General features: G+C 43.4%; 1 protein-coding gene across 14 annotated transcripts in view; it reads left to right on the top strand.

The window, feature by feature from the left end:
• The window catches only part of FLNB (filamin B), a 190,117-nt gene that overhangs the window by 63,353 nt on the left and 103,641 nt on the right, over nt 1-23,123 (top strand). For all 14 annotated transcript variants that reach the window (XM_066596588.1, XM_066596587.1, XM_066596575.1 and 11 more), the window contains exons 2-7: nt 7,724-7,972; nt 9,402-9,499; nt 11,705-11,852; nt 15,801-15,919; nt 18,348-18,425; nt 21,428-21,590. In XM_066596588.1, the coding sequence (XP_066452685.1) occupies nt 7,724-7,972; nt 9,402-9,499; nt 11,705-11,852; nt 15,801-15,919; nt 18,348-18,425; nt 21,428-21,590 (855 nt within the window). The remainder of the gene's footprint in view (nt 1-7,723; nt 7,973-9,401; nt 9,500-11,704; nt 11,853-15,800; nt 15,920-18,347; nt 18,426-21,427; nt 21,591-23,123) is intronic.

Consider the following 23,123-nt stretch of genomic DNA (forward strand, 5'->3'; position numbering starts at 1 on the left):
TGCAATACCCAGGCTGTCCACTGTTGTAGGAATGGAACTGTTTGTTTCCTGCAGAAAGCTGCTCTGTGCATGAATGTGGCAACAGCTGGTCCCAAATGGTGGACCCCCTCCCCCCCCCCCCCCACTGATCTACTTTTGATGACCTGTCCTGAGCATAGGCAACCAATGGTTTGCAACTGAATAACCCCCTTTAATACCACATTATGCACACTAAGAAATGGTACAGGTAGAACAGAACAGTATCAATAATGCAGTTTAAAGATCAAGTTTGTAGATCAAAAGACCTCATGCAGCGTTGCACAGTTTGTCTTTCAAGAGTTAACAATTGCTTCCCAAGAAATGGCAAATTGAGATTGCAATTGGGCTAAACCCTGGTATCAATACCTCCTGAGATTGCAGGTGCAGCTATTATCAGTATAGCAATCTCAGTCCACTCCCGAAACGCTGAAGCCCCATTTACACGGGACGACTGTTGGACAAGTGATGCCCGACACTTATGCTCACATGTACTCGCTCCAGTGCTGCTGCTGCACAGCAGCGAGTATCATTGTCCCGCAGTGGGACAGATGGAGGAGACTTTACTCCTTTCTCTCCCCCGCCCCTCTCCATTCACTTTAACAGCAGCTGTTCAGTAACAAAGGCTAGCTAATGTTTCAGTCAGCAGGCTGCTGTGAATAGGGTCAAACTGTTTTGTCTCAAGTGGTGTGTACACCTAGCTGTTTTACTGAGGTTGGCCTCACTTACAAGTCATTGCACATGAACTCCTATCGCCTTAATTATGTTGGTTGGCCTGATGCTCAGATCACTTAACTCCCCTTTAATTTTCTTGTGTTCATTTTCCCTCAAACATCTCCTCTTGTCCTTTTTGTGTAGTAGTGTCTCTACAGCTACTCTTAACGGTCTCCACAACTCTGACCGTACTTGAGCTCACTCACTTGCTCCCTGAATTCTCCTTTTATAGCAGTAGTCTCAGCCTGTCAAACTGTCCTAAAGGCATGCTCAGTCCTGCTATGCTAAAATTTCGCACAGTTTCTGGAGCACGTGGTATTGTGGTGCATCTCTTGGTCCATAACCATAGCAACAACCTTTTAAGGTATAGTCCCTTACATAACCATAGGTTACCAAGGTCCTAAAAATAGAATTGTGCAAAATCAAAAAAGTAGACTTGCCCCATATAGTGTCTTTCAGGGCCTTTGGAAAGCTACATGTGGCAGCAGTGAGCTCTGTTATTGGCTGCCTTTGATACCCAGGAAACTGGTTGGGGCAACCTCTAAACATGATGGCACAAAGTAGACCCAGAGTTGTGGTGCGGGACTTAGCAGGAGAGATTAGTATATTCCTGCTATTTTACTGCATGAGGATCCTACTTTTAGTGACAAAATTTAACTTGGACCACCCCTTTAAATCATTGGTCCACTTTTAGTCTAAGGCTCCAGGACAAATTGTGGCTGTGTAACAATTGTGATAAAATTTGCCACTCATTGCTTGGCAAAAAAAATGGTGCCACACTTCTCAAATTTGCAATTTTAACAATCCTTTTTCTATAGGGAATAATTGTCAAGCAGGTTTGCGGTAACAAACAAGTTTACTGTTTCTATAGTGCAACTGAAAGTTTCTGTACACCGCGTCTCTCGTCTGGAAATTTTTGTCAACTTAGTGTTACTATTCCTCTTGTCAAGGAGGCTTGTCTGTAAAACCTTTAACACAGTCCCATTCATGCTGACTAAGTCATACTATGTAGGAACATGCCCCAAGGACAAGGTGACAACGTTTCTAAGCGGAAGAACGGCAGTGTTCTATTTAGCACTAAACAACTCTAATTAGCATCTTATCTTTTCTCAGAAGTATTTACGAAGAGTCATGTCAGAGCTGACAGAAAAACCCGTTTTAAGAATAACCTATTTCAAAACATTCACCCAGAAGAGATTTCCAAAATGCTCCGCTCTCCAGATATTGCACATATGGATTCCACTGACCTCTGGCTTCCCTGCCAACGGGCCATAATCAACCAATCCTCTCTTCTATGGAAAAAACCTAGCAGAGGCGGCCGATGCTTGGGCACTTCTATCTAAGTTTGTTCCCTGGGATCTCAAGAGGGCATGCGCACAAGCTTTTGGCCCTAGCTGCCAGCTCCCACTGGGCTCCATTTCTTTTTCATAGAAAAAGTGGCTGTTTTCCTGGCGGCAACCGGAGGACAGAGGAATCCATGGCTGCAGTATCCGGAGAACTGAGCACTTTGAAAGTAAGCCTACATCTTAAGGGTACATTCAGACGACCGTATATCGGCTCGGTTTTCACGCCCAGCCGATATACGGTGTCTCTCTCTGCAGGGGGAGGAGGATGGAAGAGCCAGGAGCAGTGCTCTGAGCTCCCACCCCCTCTCTGCCTCCTTCACCCCCCTCCACTATTTTCAATGAGGAGAGGCGGGACGGGGGCGGAGCTAATTCCCATAACTTAGCCCCGTCCCCGTTTTGCCTCCTCTCATTGCTAATAGTGGAGAGGGGGTGGAGAGGAGGCAGAGAGGGGGCAGGAGCTCAGAGCACTGCTCCTGGCTCTTCCAGCCTCCTCCCCCTGCAGAGAGACGCCGTATATCAGCTGGGCGTAAAAAACCCAGCCGATATACGGTCGTCTGAATGCACCCTAAGGCCCATTTACACAGAGCAATCGCTCAAAATTTGCTAAAAAAACGATCGTTTGAGAGAGATTTGTTGCATCCAAACTCTTGGCCATCTTGCGCTGCTAGCTGATCATTAAATTCAGGTCAACCTAAAAATCGTTGTGGAGTCTTATCAAAACTGCATGCTGAGTTCTCAGCGGGTAGTGCTGATAGTATTGTTTCCAATCAGAGAATAAAGGAGCTGAATGCAGATAAGAGCCTTCATTTGCACACTAATAAGCTATTAAGTAGCTGTGTAGCTACTTAATTGTGATCATTTTGCATAAACTGTCATTTGAGCGCTCATCGCTCTGTGTAAATGGGCCTTTTTTTAAAATTAGTTTGCATCGAAATCCGATTCCTGAGATAGGATTAGCTCTTACGTGATCTTGTATCTGAAGCGCCAAAACTTCAGATGTCCTTTTAAACCTTACCCCATCCATTTGAGTCTTCCTGGATTATGCTCTGATGTGATTTATCCTCATCAGTTTTCTTGATGGTCTTTTCCAATCTATTCCAAAAAGTTGTACTTGCAGATCTGTGCCAGAAATTCATCCTATACGTCTAAATAGGGTCATTTGTGCAGCATATGCGCAAGATATCTTTTGCAAAATCGATTCTGATGTCTTGGATAGATTCTGTCATGTGTGAACATATGTGGGTGTTGGTTTCTGAATGCAATCCCAAAGTTGGGGTTAGTAGGTGTTACGAACCCACACTAAATGATTACCTTCAAAGCATGTCGTCATCCTGTACGTCTCATGCGGGGCTTTGATTTCTGTTTTTGGTTCTATGGGTAAAGCAAGTAGTAACAAATGTAAACAGCGTTTCCTTTCTGTTTGTTGTGTTTTCAAGAAATACACAATTGGTGCGGAAATCCTTAAATAACATTTTCCCTTTAACAAAAAATGTCGTGTTTATTTTATTTTTTTTCTTTTGTGAAACGGCTGGCACGTTTTTGTTGCCTTTCTCCGCAGCAGTGATCGCCCCACCTATTACAACATTTTATTGGATTTTGTCCAGGTCAATAGAAAAATTGAGAACCCCTGTGGGGCCGGTGCTGCCACCCAACCTGTGGACATGATCGTGTATAGATTTTGTATATTAATCATTCTACAAGACGTTGTGCAACGTTGCAGTTTACTTTTTCAGGACTTTAATTTGTAGGGGTATCCTCACCACAGCAACTTATTCCCTGCCTACAGGATAAGAGGCAATCAGCTGATCGGTGGAGGTCTGAGAATCTCGGGTGCAAGTCGCTCTTAAGGCTGTATTTACACGGTTAATGATTGGATAGACAGTTTCTGGCGCAGCATTTTTTCCCCCCACCAAAGCTAGCATTGAATACGAACTGAAGGACGGGTATCGAGGAATGACTCGGACTTCTGCCCTTTCCTTTTTGTATCTACATCTTTATTTGGTAAAAGGATCTGCATCAAAATCTGCATGTTGTGACTTTTAGCTTTTTGTGACCCATCTTTCCAGGCGAATACCTATGGTTAGCCCTCACTTATGATATCTGGTTCACGCTCCCCTTTTTTATTCAGTACCTTATTCGATGAGCGTCTGATGATCAGACCTTTAAACCCTGCCCCGTTGGCTTCATGGTCAGGATTATAGATTTGTCATCTGCATGTGATGTTTATATTATACGCTTCTAATGAATCGCTGTCTCCGGCATTGTTTGGAGTCTGTTGATTTCCTCTTGGCATCTTTCTATGCCCCCACCATTCATGTTATAAAATGCAGGAGGCGGTTGGGGCTTGGCAGCAGGGTTTGGCCATGACTTGGCACTGAGCTTATGTTGCCGCAGTTGATTACAGAACATTTTGGAGTAATTACGCTCTACAAAATATTCCTAATCAGTCAAAACTGGCAAAATGGCAGAGCCCTTGGTGCTCTTGCTGACAGCGCCACTGTAGGCAAAATATATTTGAGTCGAGAACTATCACTAAAGAGGGGTTGAAGATTGTAATTTGGGCCTGTGTAATGTTGCTTTGCTTCCAGTTAAAGGGTTTGTCCCTTTGTCACCTATTGCCAACCTGTGCCAACATTAGCAGATGCGGTCTTCCACACAGGATCCCTACTAATTGGTGTTCACCACGCTGGTGAGCTTGTGCTCGGAGCTGATTTCTCCAGGTAACTGTCTGGAAAGGAGCGGTGGTGCAGGTCAGCAAGTTCAGTTGCTGTATATGGGCATTTTGGGATAATGGTAATAAGTGGAATGTTGAGGAGTATTCAGGAAAGTGGGCAAAAGTTTCCAAACGTCCTTAACTTTTGGCACAACACACTCGGGCAAATGGCTTTCCCAGGCGTCCTCCACGCCCAGGTACCTCTATCTGATTTGCAGATGGAGTAATGTGATTCATCACTCCATAGAACATTCTTCCATTGCTCAACTATCCCAAGACTATGCTCCTTGCACCATTACAGACGAGCCGATGCATCATCTTTGAGAGAATTCGCCAGATGTTTGCGTGAACGGAGGGGAAATATCAGCTGAAGTGTACCATTAGTAGAAAGTATGCCACGGAGTATCGTATAAGGAGCCACAAGAAGATGTCTAGTTAAAGGTCCAAATTTAGATAAACATGGCTGCTCTTTCAGAAACTGCACCACCTCTGGGTTGTTTGTGGTATTGCAACGCAGTCTTTTTCACTTCAATTACTGATGCCCACCAGGACCCTTTGGTCTCTTTTGGTAGGCCAGCCCCAACCTGTCTCAGACAAACCTGTGCTGGACTAACAGAACTTCTGGACGGCTGAAGTTGGACTAAAGCAGTCTAACTGCATGTGGGGGATGCTGTAGTGTAACTTCATCCATATAATTTCTATAGCTCCTTGTCAAATGGGCCTCTCACGAAGGATTAACTGTAATCTAATTTTTATGTTCCTTGTCAAATCAATTTCATGGCCAGAAGTAGCTGTATTTGAGGCGTGCCTCCAGCGTGTTGTGCTACCGATGCGTCACGGTGTTGTATACACTGTTGCTATGGTATTAAATTATATAGCATTCAGGTACTTGGGGCAGTTCTCGTAACGAAGTATAATTATTGTATACTGTAATACAATCCTAAATTATGTGTAATTTGAGTTTATATTACGTATTAGTGTACATATGTATTAGATTACAGATTCCGTGTTAATGCCTAAATTTGCATAAAATCTAAAGTTGTGACTGCAGTTAAAGCGCCACTCCAGTGACATATTTTTTTTCCATTTAATATACCGATATCCCCCCCCCCCCCCCTCCCTTTAGCTTATTAAAAGGTCTAATACTGACTTGCAGGAATGCAGCCTTCCAATAGGTGGCACTGTAGAGGCATTCTTCCAATTTGAATATGCAATCCGGTAATGGGCGATGCAGAAATAATTGTCAAGAGTAACTACATAATCAATACTCCAGCAAGCCACTAAATGATATATACTTTTATTTGATTGGATGTCACTGTCCTAGCAATGCAACTTCTTTGTAAAGCCAAGGAACTGGTACTCCAAAATACTGAGTCTTAAAGTTACTGTACCCTGTCCCTAAGTGATTCGTCATCAATGGAAGGTCCAAGGCTTGCAGGAAGGCTGGGAGATCCTCAGGGGTGCATAATTTTGCTGAATTGTTGCAGATTCGGGCATGGACAGTAAATGGGTAACCCCACCTATAATGGATATTGTGGATTTGTAATACCGACGGTGATGGTTTCAAAGAGGACGTTGACTTAGAGTTCTGCAAGATGGATCTGGGAAGAGCTTCAATTTGGCTCCATCAAAGTCCATTTCTAGGAGTAGTCTGGCTTTTTGCATAATCTGCTCCTCTTTAGGAGCATAATGGCGAGTGTGATTTATGACCTCCAACCCCTGCAACTGCCCTGGGAACTCATTAGTACTCTGTAGACGCATTGCGAGGTGGTGATGGGAGAAGTCTCCCCTTCCCTGTCATCTTACATGCTAATACGTAAAAATTGATTGTGGCATCTAAAGCGCTAAACTACCAAACGTTATCAAATCTCCTCTCTTCCAGCACCTTTTTGCAATCCACTGCCTGTCGTTGGGAATTTAGCTTCTCTTGTAAGAGCGACATGGCGACACTGCTGGTTACTACATGCAACAGCTGCTTTGAAGCTAGCTGAGTGGAGCAAAGCAGAATGGGGAATGTGGGAGAGAAAGGTTTAGCTATCCCCCCCCCCCCCCCCCCCCCCCCCCCGGTAGGGTAGTGGAAAAATAGGAAGACCTACATGGAAAACTAAATTGTTAGACCTCAGACTGGACACAAACAGCAGCAAATGAAGACCCAGGCGTGGTGTTTGTTTTTTTTTTTTTTTTTTTTCTTGGGGGGGGGGGGGGGGGGGGGGGGGTAAATGCATGCTTTAAAGTATGCCTCACCTGATTATCATTTCTTGGCTTTAGTAGCCAATAAGACAACATCTATGTCTTATTAGTTGCTCCCCTTACTACAAGGCCTCAAATGCAGTGTAAACTCTTACTCTAGAACATGTACCTATTTTAGATATACGGTCTATACCTTAAAGGGGTTGTCCCGAGGCAGCAAGTGGGTCTATACACTTCTGTATGGCCATATTAATGCACTTTGTAATGTACATTGTGCATTAATTATGAGCCATACAGAAGTTATAAAAAGTTTTATACTTACCTGCTCCGTTGCTGGCGTCCTCGTCTCCATGGTGCCGACTAATTTTCGCCCTCCGATGGCCAAATTAGCCGCGCTTGCGCAGTCCGGGTCTTCTCCTCTTCTCTATGGGGCTCCGTGTAGCTCCGTGTAGCTCCGCCCCGTCACGTGCCGATTCCAGCCAATCAGGAGGCTGGAATCGGCAATGGACCGCACAGAAGCCCTGCGGTCCATGAAGACAGAGGATCCCGGCGGCCATCTTCAGCAGGTGAGTATGAAGACGCCGGACCGCCGGGATTCAGGTAAGCGCTGTGCGGGTGGGTTTTTTAACCCCTGCATCGGGGTTGTCTCGCGCCGAACGGGGGGGGGGGGGTTAAAAAAAAAAAAAACCCGTTTCGGCGCGGGACATCTCCTTTAATCTCACAATCTTCTCTCTTTTATCTCCAGACAGCAAAGCCATTGTGGATGGAAACTTGAAGCTGATCCTTGGCCTTATCTGGACCCTTATTCTACACTACTCAATCTCTATGCCAGTATGGGAAGATGAGGGTGACGAAGAAACCAAAAATCAGACCCCGAAACAGAGGCTTCTTGGTTGGATTCAGAACAAGATTCCTTATTTACCCATTACTAACTTCAATCAGAACTGGCAAGATGGTAAAGCCCTTGGTGCTCTTGTTGACAGCTGCGCTCCAGGTAAATGGTTTGGTTGAAATTTTTATAACTTAAGAGTTTAAAAATGGCAGTTTGGATCTGTGTGTAATAGTGCTTTGCTTTTGGTTAATGGGTTTGTCAGTTGTCAACTATGATAGGTCATCAATAGTAGATTGGTGGCATTATTCTACTCGGATCCCCACTAATGTGTTAACCATACTAAAGAGTTTGTGCACTAAGTTTATTTCTGTAGGAAGCAGACAGCTCCGTTCCCGCGGCAGTGGTGAAGCTTTGTATTACAGGCAAAGTTCCCATTTAAGTGAATGGAGAAATTTGCATCTAATACAAAGCCTGGCCACTACACAGAAATCTGATCAGTGGGAGTCTCGAGCAACCTAACCTAGAGATAAGGCCTCTAATAGTTACTTGGACAACCCCCTTAAGCAATAGTCACAGGGGATCCACTGGAAGCATTTCCTACATAGAACATTTATAAAAAGCTGAAGTGAGGAATTTCAATTGGTTTTACTTTTTCATGACCTATTAATTTGTGAACTGAATGATTAAATCCCTTACATGTTCCTCTACATTGCAAAGATTTAGGCCTCACGTCCACTAGCAAAATTGAATTGCAGATTATGCGGGTGAAATTTTGCCCATAGGAATATCATTGGCCATCTGCAGTCAATTAAATTGAATTTTGCACCTGCAAATGGCATTTCAATTGATTTGCGTTTTTCACACGTGGGGGGAAAAACGTCAGCATGCTTTTTTTTTTTTGTGCGGATTCCGCGTAGATCGGCCACATTGCGATCCCATTGCTATCAATATGTGCGGATATCCGCATGAAAAAAAAATTCCATTTAAAGCAAATCTGCACGGATTGTAATTTTCTAGTGGACATGAGGCCTTAGACTGTCTGTCCACGGGCATTGCGGTATCCGACGGCGGATTGCTGCTGCCCGGGAGCATGAGCCGGCAGACAGATCTCCGCTAGTCAGCCTATCTAACAGATGGGCTGACTGCAAAGAATCACAATGATTTTCCGCTCGTGAACAGGGCAGCTGCGCTTTCCATGGCAACGCTATGAAAAGCTTTCACGGTGTTCTCCGCGGCCGGATTATCGTTGTGGGGAACACAATGAAAACCCGCCCGTGGACAGGCAGCCTTATAATTGCTATTTGTTAGCTACATGCTATGCTTATATTTGTATTTTATGAATCGTTTGCTAAACTTAAAATTCAAAAAGTTTAAGAATTTATCACTAAAGCTTTCACCCCCTAATATGCTGGTCTGATTGGAAAGGACTGCCCCCTGTTCATGTTTGGTTAAGGTACTGTGGATACAACTACACATGATGACCACAATGGCGTTAAATAAAAATTGGTGAAATATTTTTTTTGTTTTTTTCCCTGTAATTTTGAGTAATTCATGTTTATAGTGAGTATCATTGAGAAGGTCTCTCTTTCAGGTTTGTGTCCTGACTGGGAGACGTGGGACCCCAAAAAGCCAGTTGACAATGCCCGTGAGGCCATGCAGCAAGCAGATGATTGGCTCGGAGTCCCTCAGGTAATCAAAGATTGTAGCATCAGTGTGTGAGCAATCTTATTTTTTTTTTATTTGACTTTTCCCTTTTTTCTTTTTTCTCTAGAAGTAAAAAAAAAAAATATGAGAAAACCTAAGAGGAAAAAATTGACTTGGCTTTCACAGAAATAGCACCGCTTTTGTCCATGGACTATTACAGCTCTGCCCTATTAACTTGAATGAGGCTTAGCTGCATTACTAGGCATAGCTAATGAGCAAGAGTGGTACCGTTTTAACTCTCAAGCAGTTTGGGATAAGCTCTGTTCAGGTTTTACTTCATTTGTCAAGAGATAACAAAACTTGATGATTAACGGCCCTTTTACACCCGAGCGAACGAGCTAGTGAGATCATCACCAGCTCATTTGCCCTCGTGCAGCCTGCCTAGGCAGGCAGTTCATCGTTGAGAATCATTCAGTGTGTCACGTTCCTGACCAACCACTTTAACTAAAAACTACTGCTGAATGTGACACTTTCAATCACCATGTTTTAGCTTTTTTTGCAAAATTATGGCTCGCATGAAGGTTGTCACTTGGCTCTTTGAAAACCTTAATGGTTAGACTTGCTAGTTGTGTCTGACTCCCACATGGCTGTCTTGTCCTGCTTTCAATTCCAGAAAAGCAGTGTGGCAAGCCATGTGGAAGCTGGGAACCGGTCATGCTACAAATGCAGACCAATCTGTAGGCAGCATTATAGAGCAGCCGAGCAGATTGCTGTGTAGTTTTATACGGAAATATTCTGCGTAATTAATCTCTCTGCACATTCTGGGCTTAAAGGTCCAGTGGGCGGTCCTAACAGTAATTGAGCTATGTACAGCCGGCCATAACTGTTGATCACTGATGGGACTGCCCATTGGACTTCTAAGCCCAGAATGCAGTGGAATAAAAAAATAAGAAAAATTACAAATTTATAATATTTTCATACAAAACTATTAGAGATGAGCGAACGTACTCGGATAAGCACTACTCGTCCGAGTAATGTGCTTTATCCGAGTACCTCTCTGCTCGTCCTGATAGATTCGGGACGCGCTGTGGAGCGGGGAGCTGCAGGGGAGAGCGGGGAGGAACGGAGGGGAGATCTTTCTCTCCTTCTCGCCCGCACCGCTCTGCCCCGCTTCGACTCACCTGTCAGCAGCGGAGCGCCCCGAATCTTTCAGGACGAGCGGAGAGATACTCGGATAAAGCACATTACTCGGACGAGTAGTGCTTATCCGAGTACGTTCGCTCATCTCTAAAAACTATATATCTGCTAATCACATGCTTCCTGCAGAATGAACTGCATTTTTTACGCGTAGAAGTTTTCTTTAATACTGTCTATATCAGGTTTTCCTCTGATTCCGGGAGATTTTATGCTCCCACCTGCCTGTTCCTGCACTGTTATGCCTAAAATCAGACTGCGCTGCATGTGCCCTCTCCTATGGCAGTGTGTGTGCACAGCAGTTCGAAAATCTGAGTCTTTTCAGAGTGCACTTGGATTTCACAAGAGAACTAGTAGGCGAGAATAAACGCATTTCATGTCTCCCTGCAAACTCCCCGAATACCAGATAATTTAGTTTATGGTTCCGTTTCACGGTGACAGATTCCCATTTTAAATGCATTTTGTCGCCAAGCTCATGAAGTTTGACTCGGGGCTGAGTACAGAGACGCAGAACGGTCACGCCAGCTTGCAAGACTAACCGTTCTCTCCCCTTGTATGTACGAGGCGAGCTGTCAATTCTGCATGCTGCGGGCAGGTAGAGGCCAGTGCAGCCACCTCTGTGACTTGGAACTCCTAGTTAAACTTCAAGAACCTGATGACAGAAGCCTTTTAAATTTAGGCCAGAGCTTAACAGTCAGCACAACATTGCCCATTACAGTGCCCACAGTAGGACCTCAGGATTTCTCTATCATGCTAGTCTGTTGCTCGCTTGTGACTTCTTTGTTTATAGTTTTTTCACCCCATGTACTTGATAAGATATGTTTGGAGATGCAACAAGAAGATATTTGGGCAGGTAAATAAGTAGCATTTCGTGACTATATTTTAGCTGTTAGAGGGTATTCATGTGGAATCCTTTAAGGGATAGATGAGCATTTTCTTTTTTCTTTTGTGACAGCCCATTAAACCCATACATGGGCACCAATAAAGGCCTGGCATTTGGCAGTATTATATGAAAAGAATTAAAACTGTTTATTTTATTTTTGTTCTTGTTTCCAGGTGATAGCCCCGGAAGAGATTATCCACCCAAATGTAGATGAGCACTCTGTTATGACCTACCTCTCACAGTTCCCAAAAGCTAAGCTTAAACCTGGCGCTCCATTGAAGCCCAAGTTGAACCCTAAGAAAGCAAGAGCCTATGGTCGAGGTAAAGGCTTCACGGTCTCACTTTGCATATTTCTTAAACTGGTTATTTAGTGTGACTGATTTTTAAAGGGGTTGTCCGATTACCGAACGGCATTCCTTCTGATAGCTGCAACTGCCTTACAATAAAGGTAGTAATTACCTGTCCTCTGCAGTGGGGATACAGCGATGTAGCCTTTCTGTCCTCCTGTTTGGTTACAGCGGTCACCTGACTTCCTGTGATGACATCTTCCACAACAATCGAAGGATGCAGTATCACTCGCAGTTTTCCTGGCATCAGTGCTCACATTTATATCAGCTCTTCCTGGACTGCTTTCTTCCCCAAAAAAGTACCTTGCCGGTCTGTGGGTTGCTTTCTCTATTGAAGTATTGCTAGTTGGCCCCATTCACTTCAAGTATTACATGTTGTGGTGTGGTTTTTGGAGAACAGCTATTTTCTCTAATTCTAGACCACACTTTCAAATGTATAATCATTAAAGAAGCTCTGCCACCAAAATTTGGTCTATGGACCTAATCTACTGTCATGTATGCACTGTTGCAAGGAGGCAAGGTATTCTTTATCTGCTTCCAAAGTATCTCCTATGTAACTTTCTTCCGCTCTATATGCCAATGAGCCCCCGGTTTATCCAATGGGCGGTCTGCCTCTGCAACGGCCGTCTCTCTTCCAGTCATTTCACATAGAAATCGTCCCCTTTCTTGCTGAGTAACACTTCAGCTCTTTCTGCTGTAGAAGTCGTGTGATCAGGCGCAGGGCTGTGTGGCACAGGTACATGTCAGGTAAAACACACCTCCCCAGCAGAAGTGGCCGGAAGTGTTAGTTGGAGGGTGTTTTTTTGGCTGGAAGGACCACTGGCAGAGGAGGGCCGCCCGTTGGATGGTCCAAGGCTCCTTGGCATACGATGTGGGAGAAAGTTATTGCTCAATATCTTTGCATAGGAGACACCTTGGAAGCACATAAAGGTAATGCCTGGTTCCTTGTGACAGCGCCTACATAATAGGTTGGGTTCGTAGGACAAATTGTGGGGACAAACTTCTTTCAATTCCTGCATCTACAGCCCAAATCTCCTGGGCAACCTTGGTTTTGCTCATTTGTCACTGATCCCATCTGTATTATATTCCACTGTTGGCTTCCACATAGTAAGGACATACATACTGTAGAGGGAAATGGTTTGCTGGTCGAGGCAGCAGTTCGGTTTTGCGATTTCTTAATGTATAAGGATTTACCTTCATCACTTTGGTCCGTACATATATATGCATTGGTGTCAAAATATACTGTAGTGCTTGCAGCTGCTATGAGGTGCAAGGAGAGGTGGGCTCCAATATCAGCTGGCTTCATCCACTTTCTGCATAGTAACATCCACCACCTCACAGGATTGGACCAATCTGAAGGCCAATGCTACCCTTCTTGGCTTCATGTTAATCTTGTGCGGTTGTGGGGAGAGGCAGAACAGGTGGGAACCAGCACAACCTAAAGAGGTGCCGCCTTGATTGCTGTGAAGCCTCCTCTTTTCTATGCATGTCCCACAATAAGACTCGCTTATTGCCGCTATCGTATATTTTGAAGCCAAAAAATCTGATTTTATATTTGTTACTATTTATCTCCTCAAATATAAAAATCCTTTTTTGAGGCGTTGAAATACAGTTCTGAGGATTGTTTAACGATTTTTAAGAACTCTTTGGTAAATACAAGCCATTGAGACTGGATGTACGTGCCGACATGTTACTTATAGTATGTCGCTGCTGGATTAACAGAAATCCTCATCCTACATGATGCGTTCAGAATTTTACTAATCCAGAGGTGAAAGTTGTATCCTCCAGGTGTAGCAAAGATGAGGTCATTTGCACAACCAGGGCCACTAAAACATTCAAACTTCTATAGTTTTGTATGCTTTCATACCTCTTCAGGTGTCGGATCAGCCTGTTTACTGGAGGATTAAGTGTATTTGTTGTCTTGGACTGAGAGTTTGTAGTGGGTTTATGGGATCTCATGGGATCTCATCAGCTCCCACACTCTGTGAAAAATACACTTGGCTTATCTAAACAATATAGTCCATCTTGGTAAAAAAAAATAATTACATGTAAAATGTTAAGTGTCCTAGAGGATGTGAAATGACTAAGCAAATAGGTTTACCTTCAGGATGGCAAAGACTTAAAGGGGTTGTCCCGCGGCGAAATGCAAAATTTTTTTTTTCAACCTACCCCCGCATTCTGCCCTGTTCAAATCAATACCGTTTGTAATAAAAAAAAACAAAATCGCTTACCTCCTCCCCAGTTCGCGCAGCATCTTCTTTTAAAGATGGCCGCCGGTCCTTTCCCAATGATGCACCGCGGTTTTCTCCCATGGTGCATCATGGGCTCTGTGCGTTCCATTGCCGATTCCAGCCTCCTGATTGGCTGGAATCGGCACAGGTGACGGGGCAGAGCTACGCGATGACACGTACAAGGGGGCGGAGCCAGAACGCCGCTCGTGCCCGGACCGACCAGAAGGGAGAAGACCCTTCTGTGCAAGCGCATCTAAAAACGCCAGAAGACACCGAAATTAGACGGAGCCATGGAGACGGGGACGCCAGCAACGGAGTGAATAAGTGAATAACTTCTGTATGGCTCATATTTAATGCACGATGTATATAACAAAGTGCATTAATATGGCCATACAGAAGTGTATAACCCCACTTGCTGCCACGGGACAACCCCTTTAAAGAGGTATTCCAGCGATTGAAGGTTATATGCTTTATAAGGCGGCTACGTTATATTGCTAAATTACGTGTTTTACCTGGTGTTGCAAAGCTGCCGATATATTGCTTTACCTTTGTCCCCCACCCTGCTAAATTCTCCATTGGTATCCAATGGTTACATCCTGTACGCTGCACTGTTTTAATGATCGGTCATGCTCAGTGCCTTCAAATCTGTAATGGCACATTTTGTACAGTTGTGAGTGCTCACTTGTCAGTAACTGCTAATGGGGCATTGTGGGTGATGTAGTTTTTGCATTTCTTGGTGCCAACTTTAAATGTGCAAGTCTGAAGCTGGCTAGAAAGCATTAGTGGTGCAGGTCGGCGAAAGGTACTGGAGTCCAGTTTGGGCAAGATTTCCTTGACGTTTCCACTTACATGTCTAGTATGACGACAATATCTAAATCAGTCTCTGGAATACCCCTTTAAAGCCCCTTTTTTCCTTGGCCAGTAATCGTGAACAGACATTCATGGAAACATTCGACACCTGACGATTGCTTTGGTATCAACAGAACAATCTGCACTTTGTGCTGCCAGAAAATCGTTGTCAGCACGCCTTTTTTTTGTAAACAGAGCTTTTGACTGTGCTGTCAACCGTTTGTACTTTATACTGTCTGAATCGGCCTGTATGAAGGCTGTTTAAACTAGGTCTGAACTAGTTAATGGGTGATCTGGAGCTGCCTTGTATGAAGTCTTTTAAATTGACCTTTTAAAGGGTCCTTTTATACAGCTTTATCTGATCTATATAGCAAGAGCCAGGTCAACAAGATTGGTGCTCCTTTTGTCTGGCCTTCACACAGGTCAATTCAAAATGTATGCGAGATGATGAATGATCATTCGCCCCTCATACATGATTCATCACTGTTGGCAGATCACTCCATTTACATAGAGATGTGTTGCTGATGACAACTTTTAACACTGAATGAAGGATGCGATCGCCTGACAAATGGGCGTTTGCTTCTTTCGGATGATCAGCACCTTCTCACGACCTTATGTTTGGGCACGTAAATGTTCTTGCCCAATCATTAGGCAGTGTAGAATGTGTGCCCTTTTTGTAAATTAAACATAGAAACAAAAAACCACTTATCAGCTATAGGGGTTGGCACAATGTCATGCAGTTAAATCACTGCTTCAAGATCATATGGCTCCTTTTTTTTTCTCAGCTTGCTTTGGTCTGGGCAATACTTAAGTTTTATTTTTGGCTTGCACTGTTTCTACAGGAGTGGAACCTACAGGAAACATGGTGAAAAGACCAGCACCGTTCACAGTTGAGACCATCAGTGCTGGACAAGGGGAGGTATTAGTTTACGTGGAAGACCCTGAAGGACTAAGAGAAGAGGTATGGGGGCTTTCAGTTGGACAATCTAAATGTCCGTTTTAGAACATGCTGTAGGTTTTTTTTTTTTTTTTTCTCTAAGGCTGGGTTCCCACACAGTGTATTCCCGGCAGAAATCTCGCGGTTTGGCTGCAGCAAAAAAAACGCAAGATTTTCCCCGGGAAAGCGCTGCTTCAAAACCCGCTGCACCTAGCCGCGGGTTTTGGAGCAGCTTGGCCGCACGCTCTTCCGTTTTGGCGGCGTTTCCATAGAGTAGAGCACGGCCACAACGGAATAAAAAAGAATGGGCATGCTACAGCCAGGGAATCCGTGCGGCTTTGCCGTAACGGATTTCCTGCCCTGTGTGGACGAGATTTCAAAGAAGTCTCGTTAACATGGCTGGTTAACCCCGGGATTAGCAGCCAAAGGGGGATTTGGCATGCCACAGCATTCCACAGCAAATCCGCCCAGTGTGAACCCAGCCTAAATCTACTACAGTTACCTCAGTGTTTCTAAAAGCATGATCATATCTTGTGCCAACTGAAAATAGTGCAACTACCCCTAGAGGCATGGAGGTTCCCCTTGGGCATACCATAGCTTGATAATCTACATCATAGAGGACCATAAACTCTACAGGATTTTATCCACTGTTCGTCCCGTTCTGGATCTGAATGCTCGTCATTCCATCTGCAGAAATAGAATTTCTTTCTTGTACAGTAGAAAGGTAAGGAAGGAGATGATGACTCTTACCTGCTAATTTCTCGTTGCCTCCTGTCCTTTCTAACTCGCACCGTTACTGGTGTTAAAAGACAGGAAATTATTGAAAATCGTTGAAAACTGGTGAACAATACACAGCATCCAGTTGCTATTACGTGATCTCGCTTGACTGCATTCTCAGCTGACGGGCATCAAATCTTATCAAGATGCCATTCTAAAAGTATGACAAGAACTCGTGTAATCTCTAACTGGCTGAGTTAATATTAGAAGTTTTTTAAAGAATGTTTTTGGAAACTGATGCAATGAAGAAATACATTGTTTTGGCCAGTGGTAGCCTCTTAAGTGTGTGTTCCTTTTTTTTTTTTTCTTTTCCCTTTTCTAGTTGCCACGTGAAGAAAAATTGTATCTGGGCAGTGTTACTATTAGGTGCATATATACATTAACCCCTTAATGACTGCTTATACATCTTTTGCTGGCGGCTATTAAGGGTTTCTTTTGTGCAGTGCCGTCTTTTGATGGCGGCTGCATCAAAAGCCTGGTGCAGATCTCTTTGCCTGACACTTTACCAGGGACAGAAGAAACTGTTTATCCCCGGTGTTTAACACGCTGCAGTCAATACGACCGTGGCATGTAAATTGGCCCCCCACCATGGGATTCCAGGGACCCAATGGGTTGCTATGACTATAGCCTAGGTCTGCCAACTACGGTGGCTTATGAAGCTCAGCCTCTGGTGGAGATTCATAGGCTTTCCAATGCACTACCCGACTGAAATGTATTAGAGGAATAAGATGCTAATAGTAAAGTCCCCTAGTGTGGCGAAAATAAAATTAAAGTATTAAACTGGTAAAAAATAAAAAAAAAGTGACCCCCACGTTTTCCCCTTTGCTATCGCTGTGTTTGTATTGACAGAGGAAAAAAAGCTGATATGTTTAGCCCACACAGTGCATGTGATGAGGAAAAAAAATGGCAAATAGCTAGTTTTTCCTAAAATAAAGTTATGCAATAATTATATTTACACCAAAAATGCCATTAAAAAAATAAATTGTTCCGCTAAAAAACAAGCCCTCATATGGCTGCCAATTTGAAACATCGTTAGGTCTCTATAAATAAGACTATGAAAAAACTGAAAAATTTTGTCATTAGTCGTCAAGCCTGTTTGCGTCTTAAGGGGTTATCAAGATCTGTCCAAAGCTGCTGCTCTTTCGTGATATTGGCTCACAACCTAAAGAATATGAACGAGAGGAGGTATGAAATCCAACATATCCTCCTGCCTGATCCGATTCCCACAAGGGAGAAACCCTCGCCAGACCACTCTGGCAACTGCTTATATCCCTCTCACCATCGAACAGAGCACACATGTTTATGGAGGAACCTGGAGAAATCACAGTTGTCTGAGTGTCTGCCCGCAGTTGCTTCTAATGCATCTGATCTTCATAGGCCTTTTATAGAAAAGGTGTAGTTAATTCAGTCCTAAGTGTGCCCTTTAGGTAAAATTCCTCCCCTGGCAGATCCAAGAACTGAAACCCTTGTTCAAAAAAAAAAAAAAAAAAGTCTGTTGCGATTTGAAGGACACCCAAAACTATCACAAAAATGAACACCGAGATTACAATTACTCAGAATCTGATACAACTTCTGCAATTATGTGTCGTTGAAGACAATGGTGCAAGTGCAGAGCCTTTCGATTTGGTAATTGATGGGGCTTCAGTTTCATGCTTATGCTTTTCTCTTTTTCTAGGCCAAGGTCATACCCAATAATGACAAGAACAAAACTTTTTCTGTGGAGTATGTGCCTAAAGTAACTGGAGTCCACAAGGTAAACTAGTGGCGACCGTCTCCTAACACTACTCATGACATGTTGATTTCTGTAATCGGTATAGGGAGAAACAGATTTCCTAGAGACCCAATTTTCTTCATATTGAAGCATATTGGATATAGCTCAAAAAGGTGCTCGAGGAGGATTGTTTGGAGCCCTTGTATCAACGCAGTTCATAGAGATTTTTTTTCTATTAGTGATGTTGGCAGTGTTTTGCCCATGTATGTTAACACATAAGTGGTACTTTTGTATTCGGAGTATAATACTGTACTCGTGCCTTACATCCTTTGCTACTCAATAGTGTTTATAGAATTCCAATGAATAGATTAAAAATGCCTAAAGAAAAACATCATTTCTTGGCCACAGACTCAACAAATCCTGGCACAAACTCTGGAACACTACATGTACGTGATGCTGTACTAATGTTGGTAATTAAATCTCTATTAGAGATCCTTGTAAGCTTCAAGCAGTTTAACAGCCCATCTTGCCTCAAGCTGGAGGATTTCACTGACCGCTTAGTCAGCACTTGATGCTGTTGAGGTTTTTAGGGTATTCTAAATCTTAATAGAGCGGATCAGAGAGCAAATATAAAAAGTGCTTCTGCTTTGTAGAACCCTGACACTGGTGCATTATGTGGACAAAGCCATTGATTTCAATAAAAAACTATGCAATACCTAACTTTCCTTGTTGTGGAGCTGTTGGGATATTCAATACTTGTTAGGTTCCCCACGAATTACAGCTGATCACTGAGGTCCAAACAGCCTTAACGATCAGCTTATCAAGGGAGAGAGTTTGATTGTTCAAAATAGCCAAAACTGTCGAGGTATGAAAAATCTTCAACATATAAAAACAAATTTGTGCATTTTTATGCTTTTGTTTATGCATCACCATGAGTATATAGTTTAAGTCTTTCCTATTCTCTGAGCAAACTTTTACTTATGTTAGTAGATTGTGCTCCCGAGCGGCTCTTCCTTTAACAAGAGATTGACCAGTCATTTTGAAGGCTTTGGTCAACCTTCCTTGCCTATCTGTATTAATATGGGAGGGAAAAGCATTCTTTTATATAGGAACATAGCAATAGTTACATGGTAGCTTGTAGAAACGCTCGTGATTGCAAGGCAGAGTCCTCTGAGTCAACATAGGCAAATATTTACATTGTGGACAAATATACCTTTTAGCTAGATGCATCGTCCTATGATAAACTGATCACAAATTGTCCCGCTGCTTTAATCCTCCTGGCGAGCTGTGATTTGTGGGGTAACGCTGCTGCAAGTACTCAATTCTCCTGCAGCACCACCTCAGGTGATATGGAGTATTACACAATTGTCACGGAGATCAATGGGTTTCTTGTGTTATGTTTGGTCCTCCTAGGAAGAGGCTAGTTGTAGCCAATACTGTCCTGACTGATAAATTTAAGTTCCAATACAGCATTTGAAAATGGGTGGGTAAACCAAACAAGCACTGTAAAGGGTTGTGCCAAATGCACAACCCCTTTTGCGAATGCTGGGCTTGGTGAGAGCAGCTGATCATCACTGAATCCCACTCTAGGAACTACCTGCAAACAGATGAGTTGGTTTTTTTTGTGTTTTTTTTTTTGTTTTTTTTTTTGTGAAGCCACGGCCAGCTTGACTCTTCCCCTGAGGCGGCCATTACAGGGGTAGTGTATGGTTACAGGATGGCCATTTGCATGAATGGCCATCCTGTAACAGCAGAAAATTAAAAATGCCGCCAGAATGGCAGCTCTCTTCTGGGACATTGAGTGCTATGTACTCGGAAGGAGAGTAAAAAAAAGAGACCCTCCTGCCTTCTCCCCCGAGTTACCAGCTGTTACTAACAGCTAACACGTCCTGCCTCTGTTTGATTGCAGAGAGGAAGGAGGCTTAAATCCCCGCCGTAATTTTACATACGGCTGGGCTTTAAGCCCGGGACCAGGCGCCATAAATTTACAGTGCCTTGTCCTAAACGGGTTAAGCACACCCAAGCATTAGGAGATTTAGGTATATGTATTGTGTAATCTTTTTGTTCAGGCAGTGTTGATTTAATTTAGTCCATTTAACATCTTCACGCAATGGGATCCCTTTAAAGGCGTGTTCTCAAAATCTAAAGTTATCGCCTATCTTATGGATGGGGAATAACTTGATTGGGGCCTTACCTCGAAGACGTGCACCGACTTTGAAAACACGAGTCCCATGTCCTGCTTTTTTTTTTTTTTTGTCATTGTAGGGTTGCTTCTCCCACCCACAGTAACTTTTCACAGAATGAAGTGCAAGCCATTAATGTCAGTCGGGCTGACGGAAATTGCGGAGTGCTTGTGCTCAGATATCTACAGCAGTCCCATTTTTAAAAGTGCATGCAGTAGCACTACACGTGCGACCACTCTATGGAATCCCCTTACTGTGGGAAGTGCAGGGAGATCGGTGGAGGTCTCAGCGGTAAAGCTGACCCTGTCCTGTGGATTACTTTAGATTTTGGGGAAAACCCCTTTTAATACAAGACATATAGAAGTTACCATTTCGACGTGTGTGTGTATAGCATAGCGCACATTGCGAGGGTGATGTCATTAACAAGCTGTTGACATAATCAGTCCAGTCATGACCTCATTGTTCCCCTGAGCCAATCCTGATTTACATTTTTAGTTCCAGTTCAGTAAGTGTAGGGTTCGGTTCCAAAGAAAACTTCTCTGTGGTCAGTATTAAATCAAATCGAGAGCTTGCTTGTAAAAGTATGATGTAAGATTCATCAATTTCTTCTGCATTATAAACTTGTGTCACGTCTGTAAAGAAACAATCTGTAATCTGTTTCTTGAAGACTCCGGCTTTAGATTGATCTCCAGTTTGGGAAATGTAATGCTTAACAAGCCAAGGCAGTTCTCAGCCCACCCCGCTTTTTATGATGGTGTCAATCTTTTAACACTCCACACTTGAATCTGTAGCTAGTTAAACCCAGTTGTGTGAATCATGAGCGTTGCCCAAACATTTTCCTTTTAATGTTGCATTTTATAGGTGACTGTGCTCTTTGCCGGCCAGCACATTTCAAAGAGCCCATTTGAAGTGAATGTCGAGAAGGCTCAATGGGACGCCAGTAAAGTGACAGCTAAAGGGCCAGGCTTGGAGGCAAATGGTAATATTGCCAATAAACCCACATATTTTGACATTTACACAGCAGGTATGTATTGTTCTCTTCATTTGTCTTATATTGTTTCAAAGTTTATTGCCAAGTGAAATAATGTTTTATTTTCACACCTTTTTACTATTGTGATTTTATACAGAAAAATACAGTAAAAATTGCCAAAAATTGCTTTCATCTGCAGGTGCTAGGTCAGTGGCAGCTAAAAGTAGTGTTCCATTCTTCCCTCTCACAGATATAGATTAAAACTAATAACTTTTATTATGAACCAATATTAAAAATAGGGCCACATACAACACCACAGACATGGACTAACCACATATATTGTATTTCATTAACCCTGATAGCTGGTAATGTGGGGATATCAAAAAAAACCCTTCAAGATAGGGACTAGGTCTCCAGTCTCATTAGACCCCTTAGCAAAATCGGGGGGCTGGGTTGCTAGTTTGGAAAAGTCGCGCTTCGTGGGGTTGTCAAGAAAGTCAATCCCCCAACTGAGTGTGTATCGGCGGTATATTTTATTATGTAGCCGCTCAGATATTTTATGTTCGTGTTACAACAGTAGATGTTAAATAACTGCTCTAGATGTTAAGTAACTGCTCGACGCGTTTCTGTCCTTGTACGGGACAGTTCCTCAGGAGCAGGGCTAGCAATCGCCCGAAAGTATGCGTGATCGTCCCCGTAGATCCTGATCACGGTAATTAAGACCAATGTTGGTAGTCCTTAAGATCGAACCTAGTGTTAGGTTCAGTCTCCTCCAAATAGATATTTCCTGCCTATCCCTAGAGCCTAGATGTAACATAAAATTTATAAGGGGTGGGTTGGCGGAAAGTCGAGCTCCATTCCCTAGGTAATGCCGAATCTGATTTTTGGAGTCACACCGCCGAGATGCCCTAAGGTGTAGGTCAGTGTGTTTAGTCTCCTGGTGAATCGGTGGGAGTTAATATCCCCAATATCCAGTCAGAGGGAGAACCAGTATGAATGAATTCTCCAAACGGAACGTTCTGTAAGATAGCAGTGCGTACCGCGGTAAAAGACTATGCTAGGTGGATGATACAGCCTAAGCACAATGGTTCTTAACAAGTCTCCTGCCTTTAAGCAGGGAAAAAGATAGAGTATAGCTCCACATCCCTCGAAAGATTCCTGTTGCGGACAGGGAATAGGTAGCCCAATAGAGTTTGTTAAAGGTCCCAACAGTACTAGGACTGTGGATCAATCATGCCTCGCTTCTATGGCTAGAAAGAACAGAGTTCAGATAAAGAATAGGAGGAGAGTTGCAGCGCCTGCCGCTCTAATGGTGAGCGGCCGGCTCCATAGTGTTCCATTCTTACAACTCTAAGATATAGACCAAATACTTCTCAGAAATCTTTCAGAGACCCTTTTTTTTCCTGCACAATCAAATGGTATAGCCCATGGGGAGCATGACTAACCTAAGGGGTGTGATTTTTGGTTGCACGCGGTATATTAGCTGATCCCCTTACTGAAGGTGGCTTGTATCACTGAGGCTTGTGAACACCTCCAATCTTAACATTAGTTGTAAAGCAGTTTTTTGCTAGAGTTTGTATTATACGG

The sequence above is a fragment of the Eleutherodactylus coqui genome, chromosome 3 (assembly GCF_035609145.1).
Source record: "Eleutherodactylus coqui strain aEleCoq1 chromosome 3, aEleCoq1.hap1, whole genome shotgun sequence".
NCBI classification, from domain to species: Eukaryota; Metazoa; Chordata; class Amphibia; order Anura; family Eleutherodactylidae; genus Eleutherodactylus; species Eleutherodactylus coqui.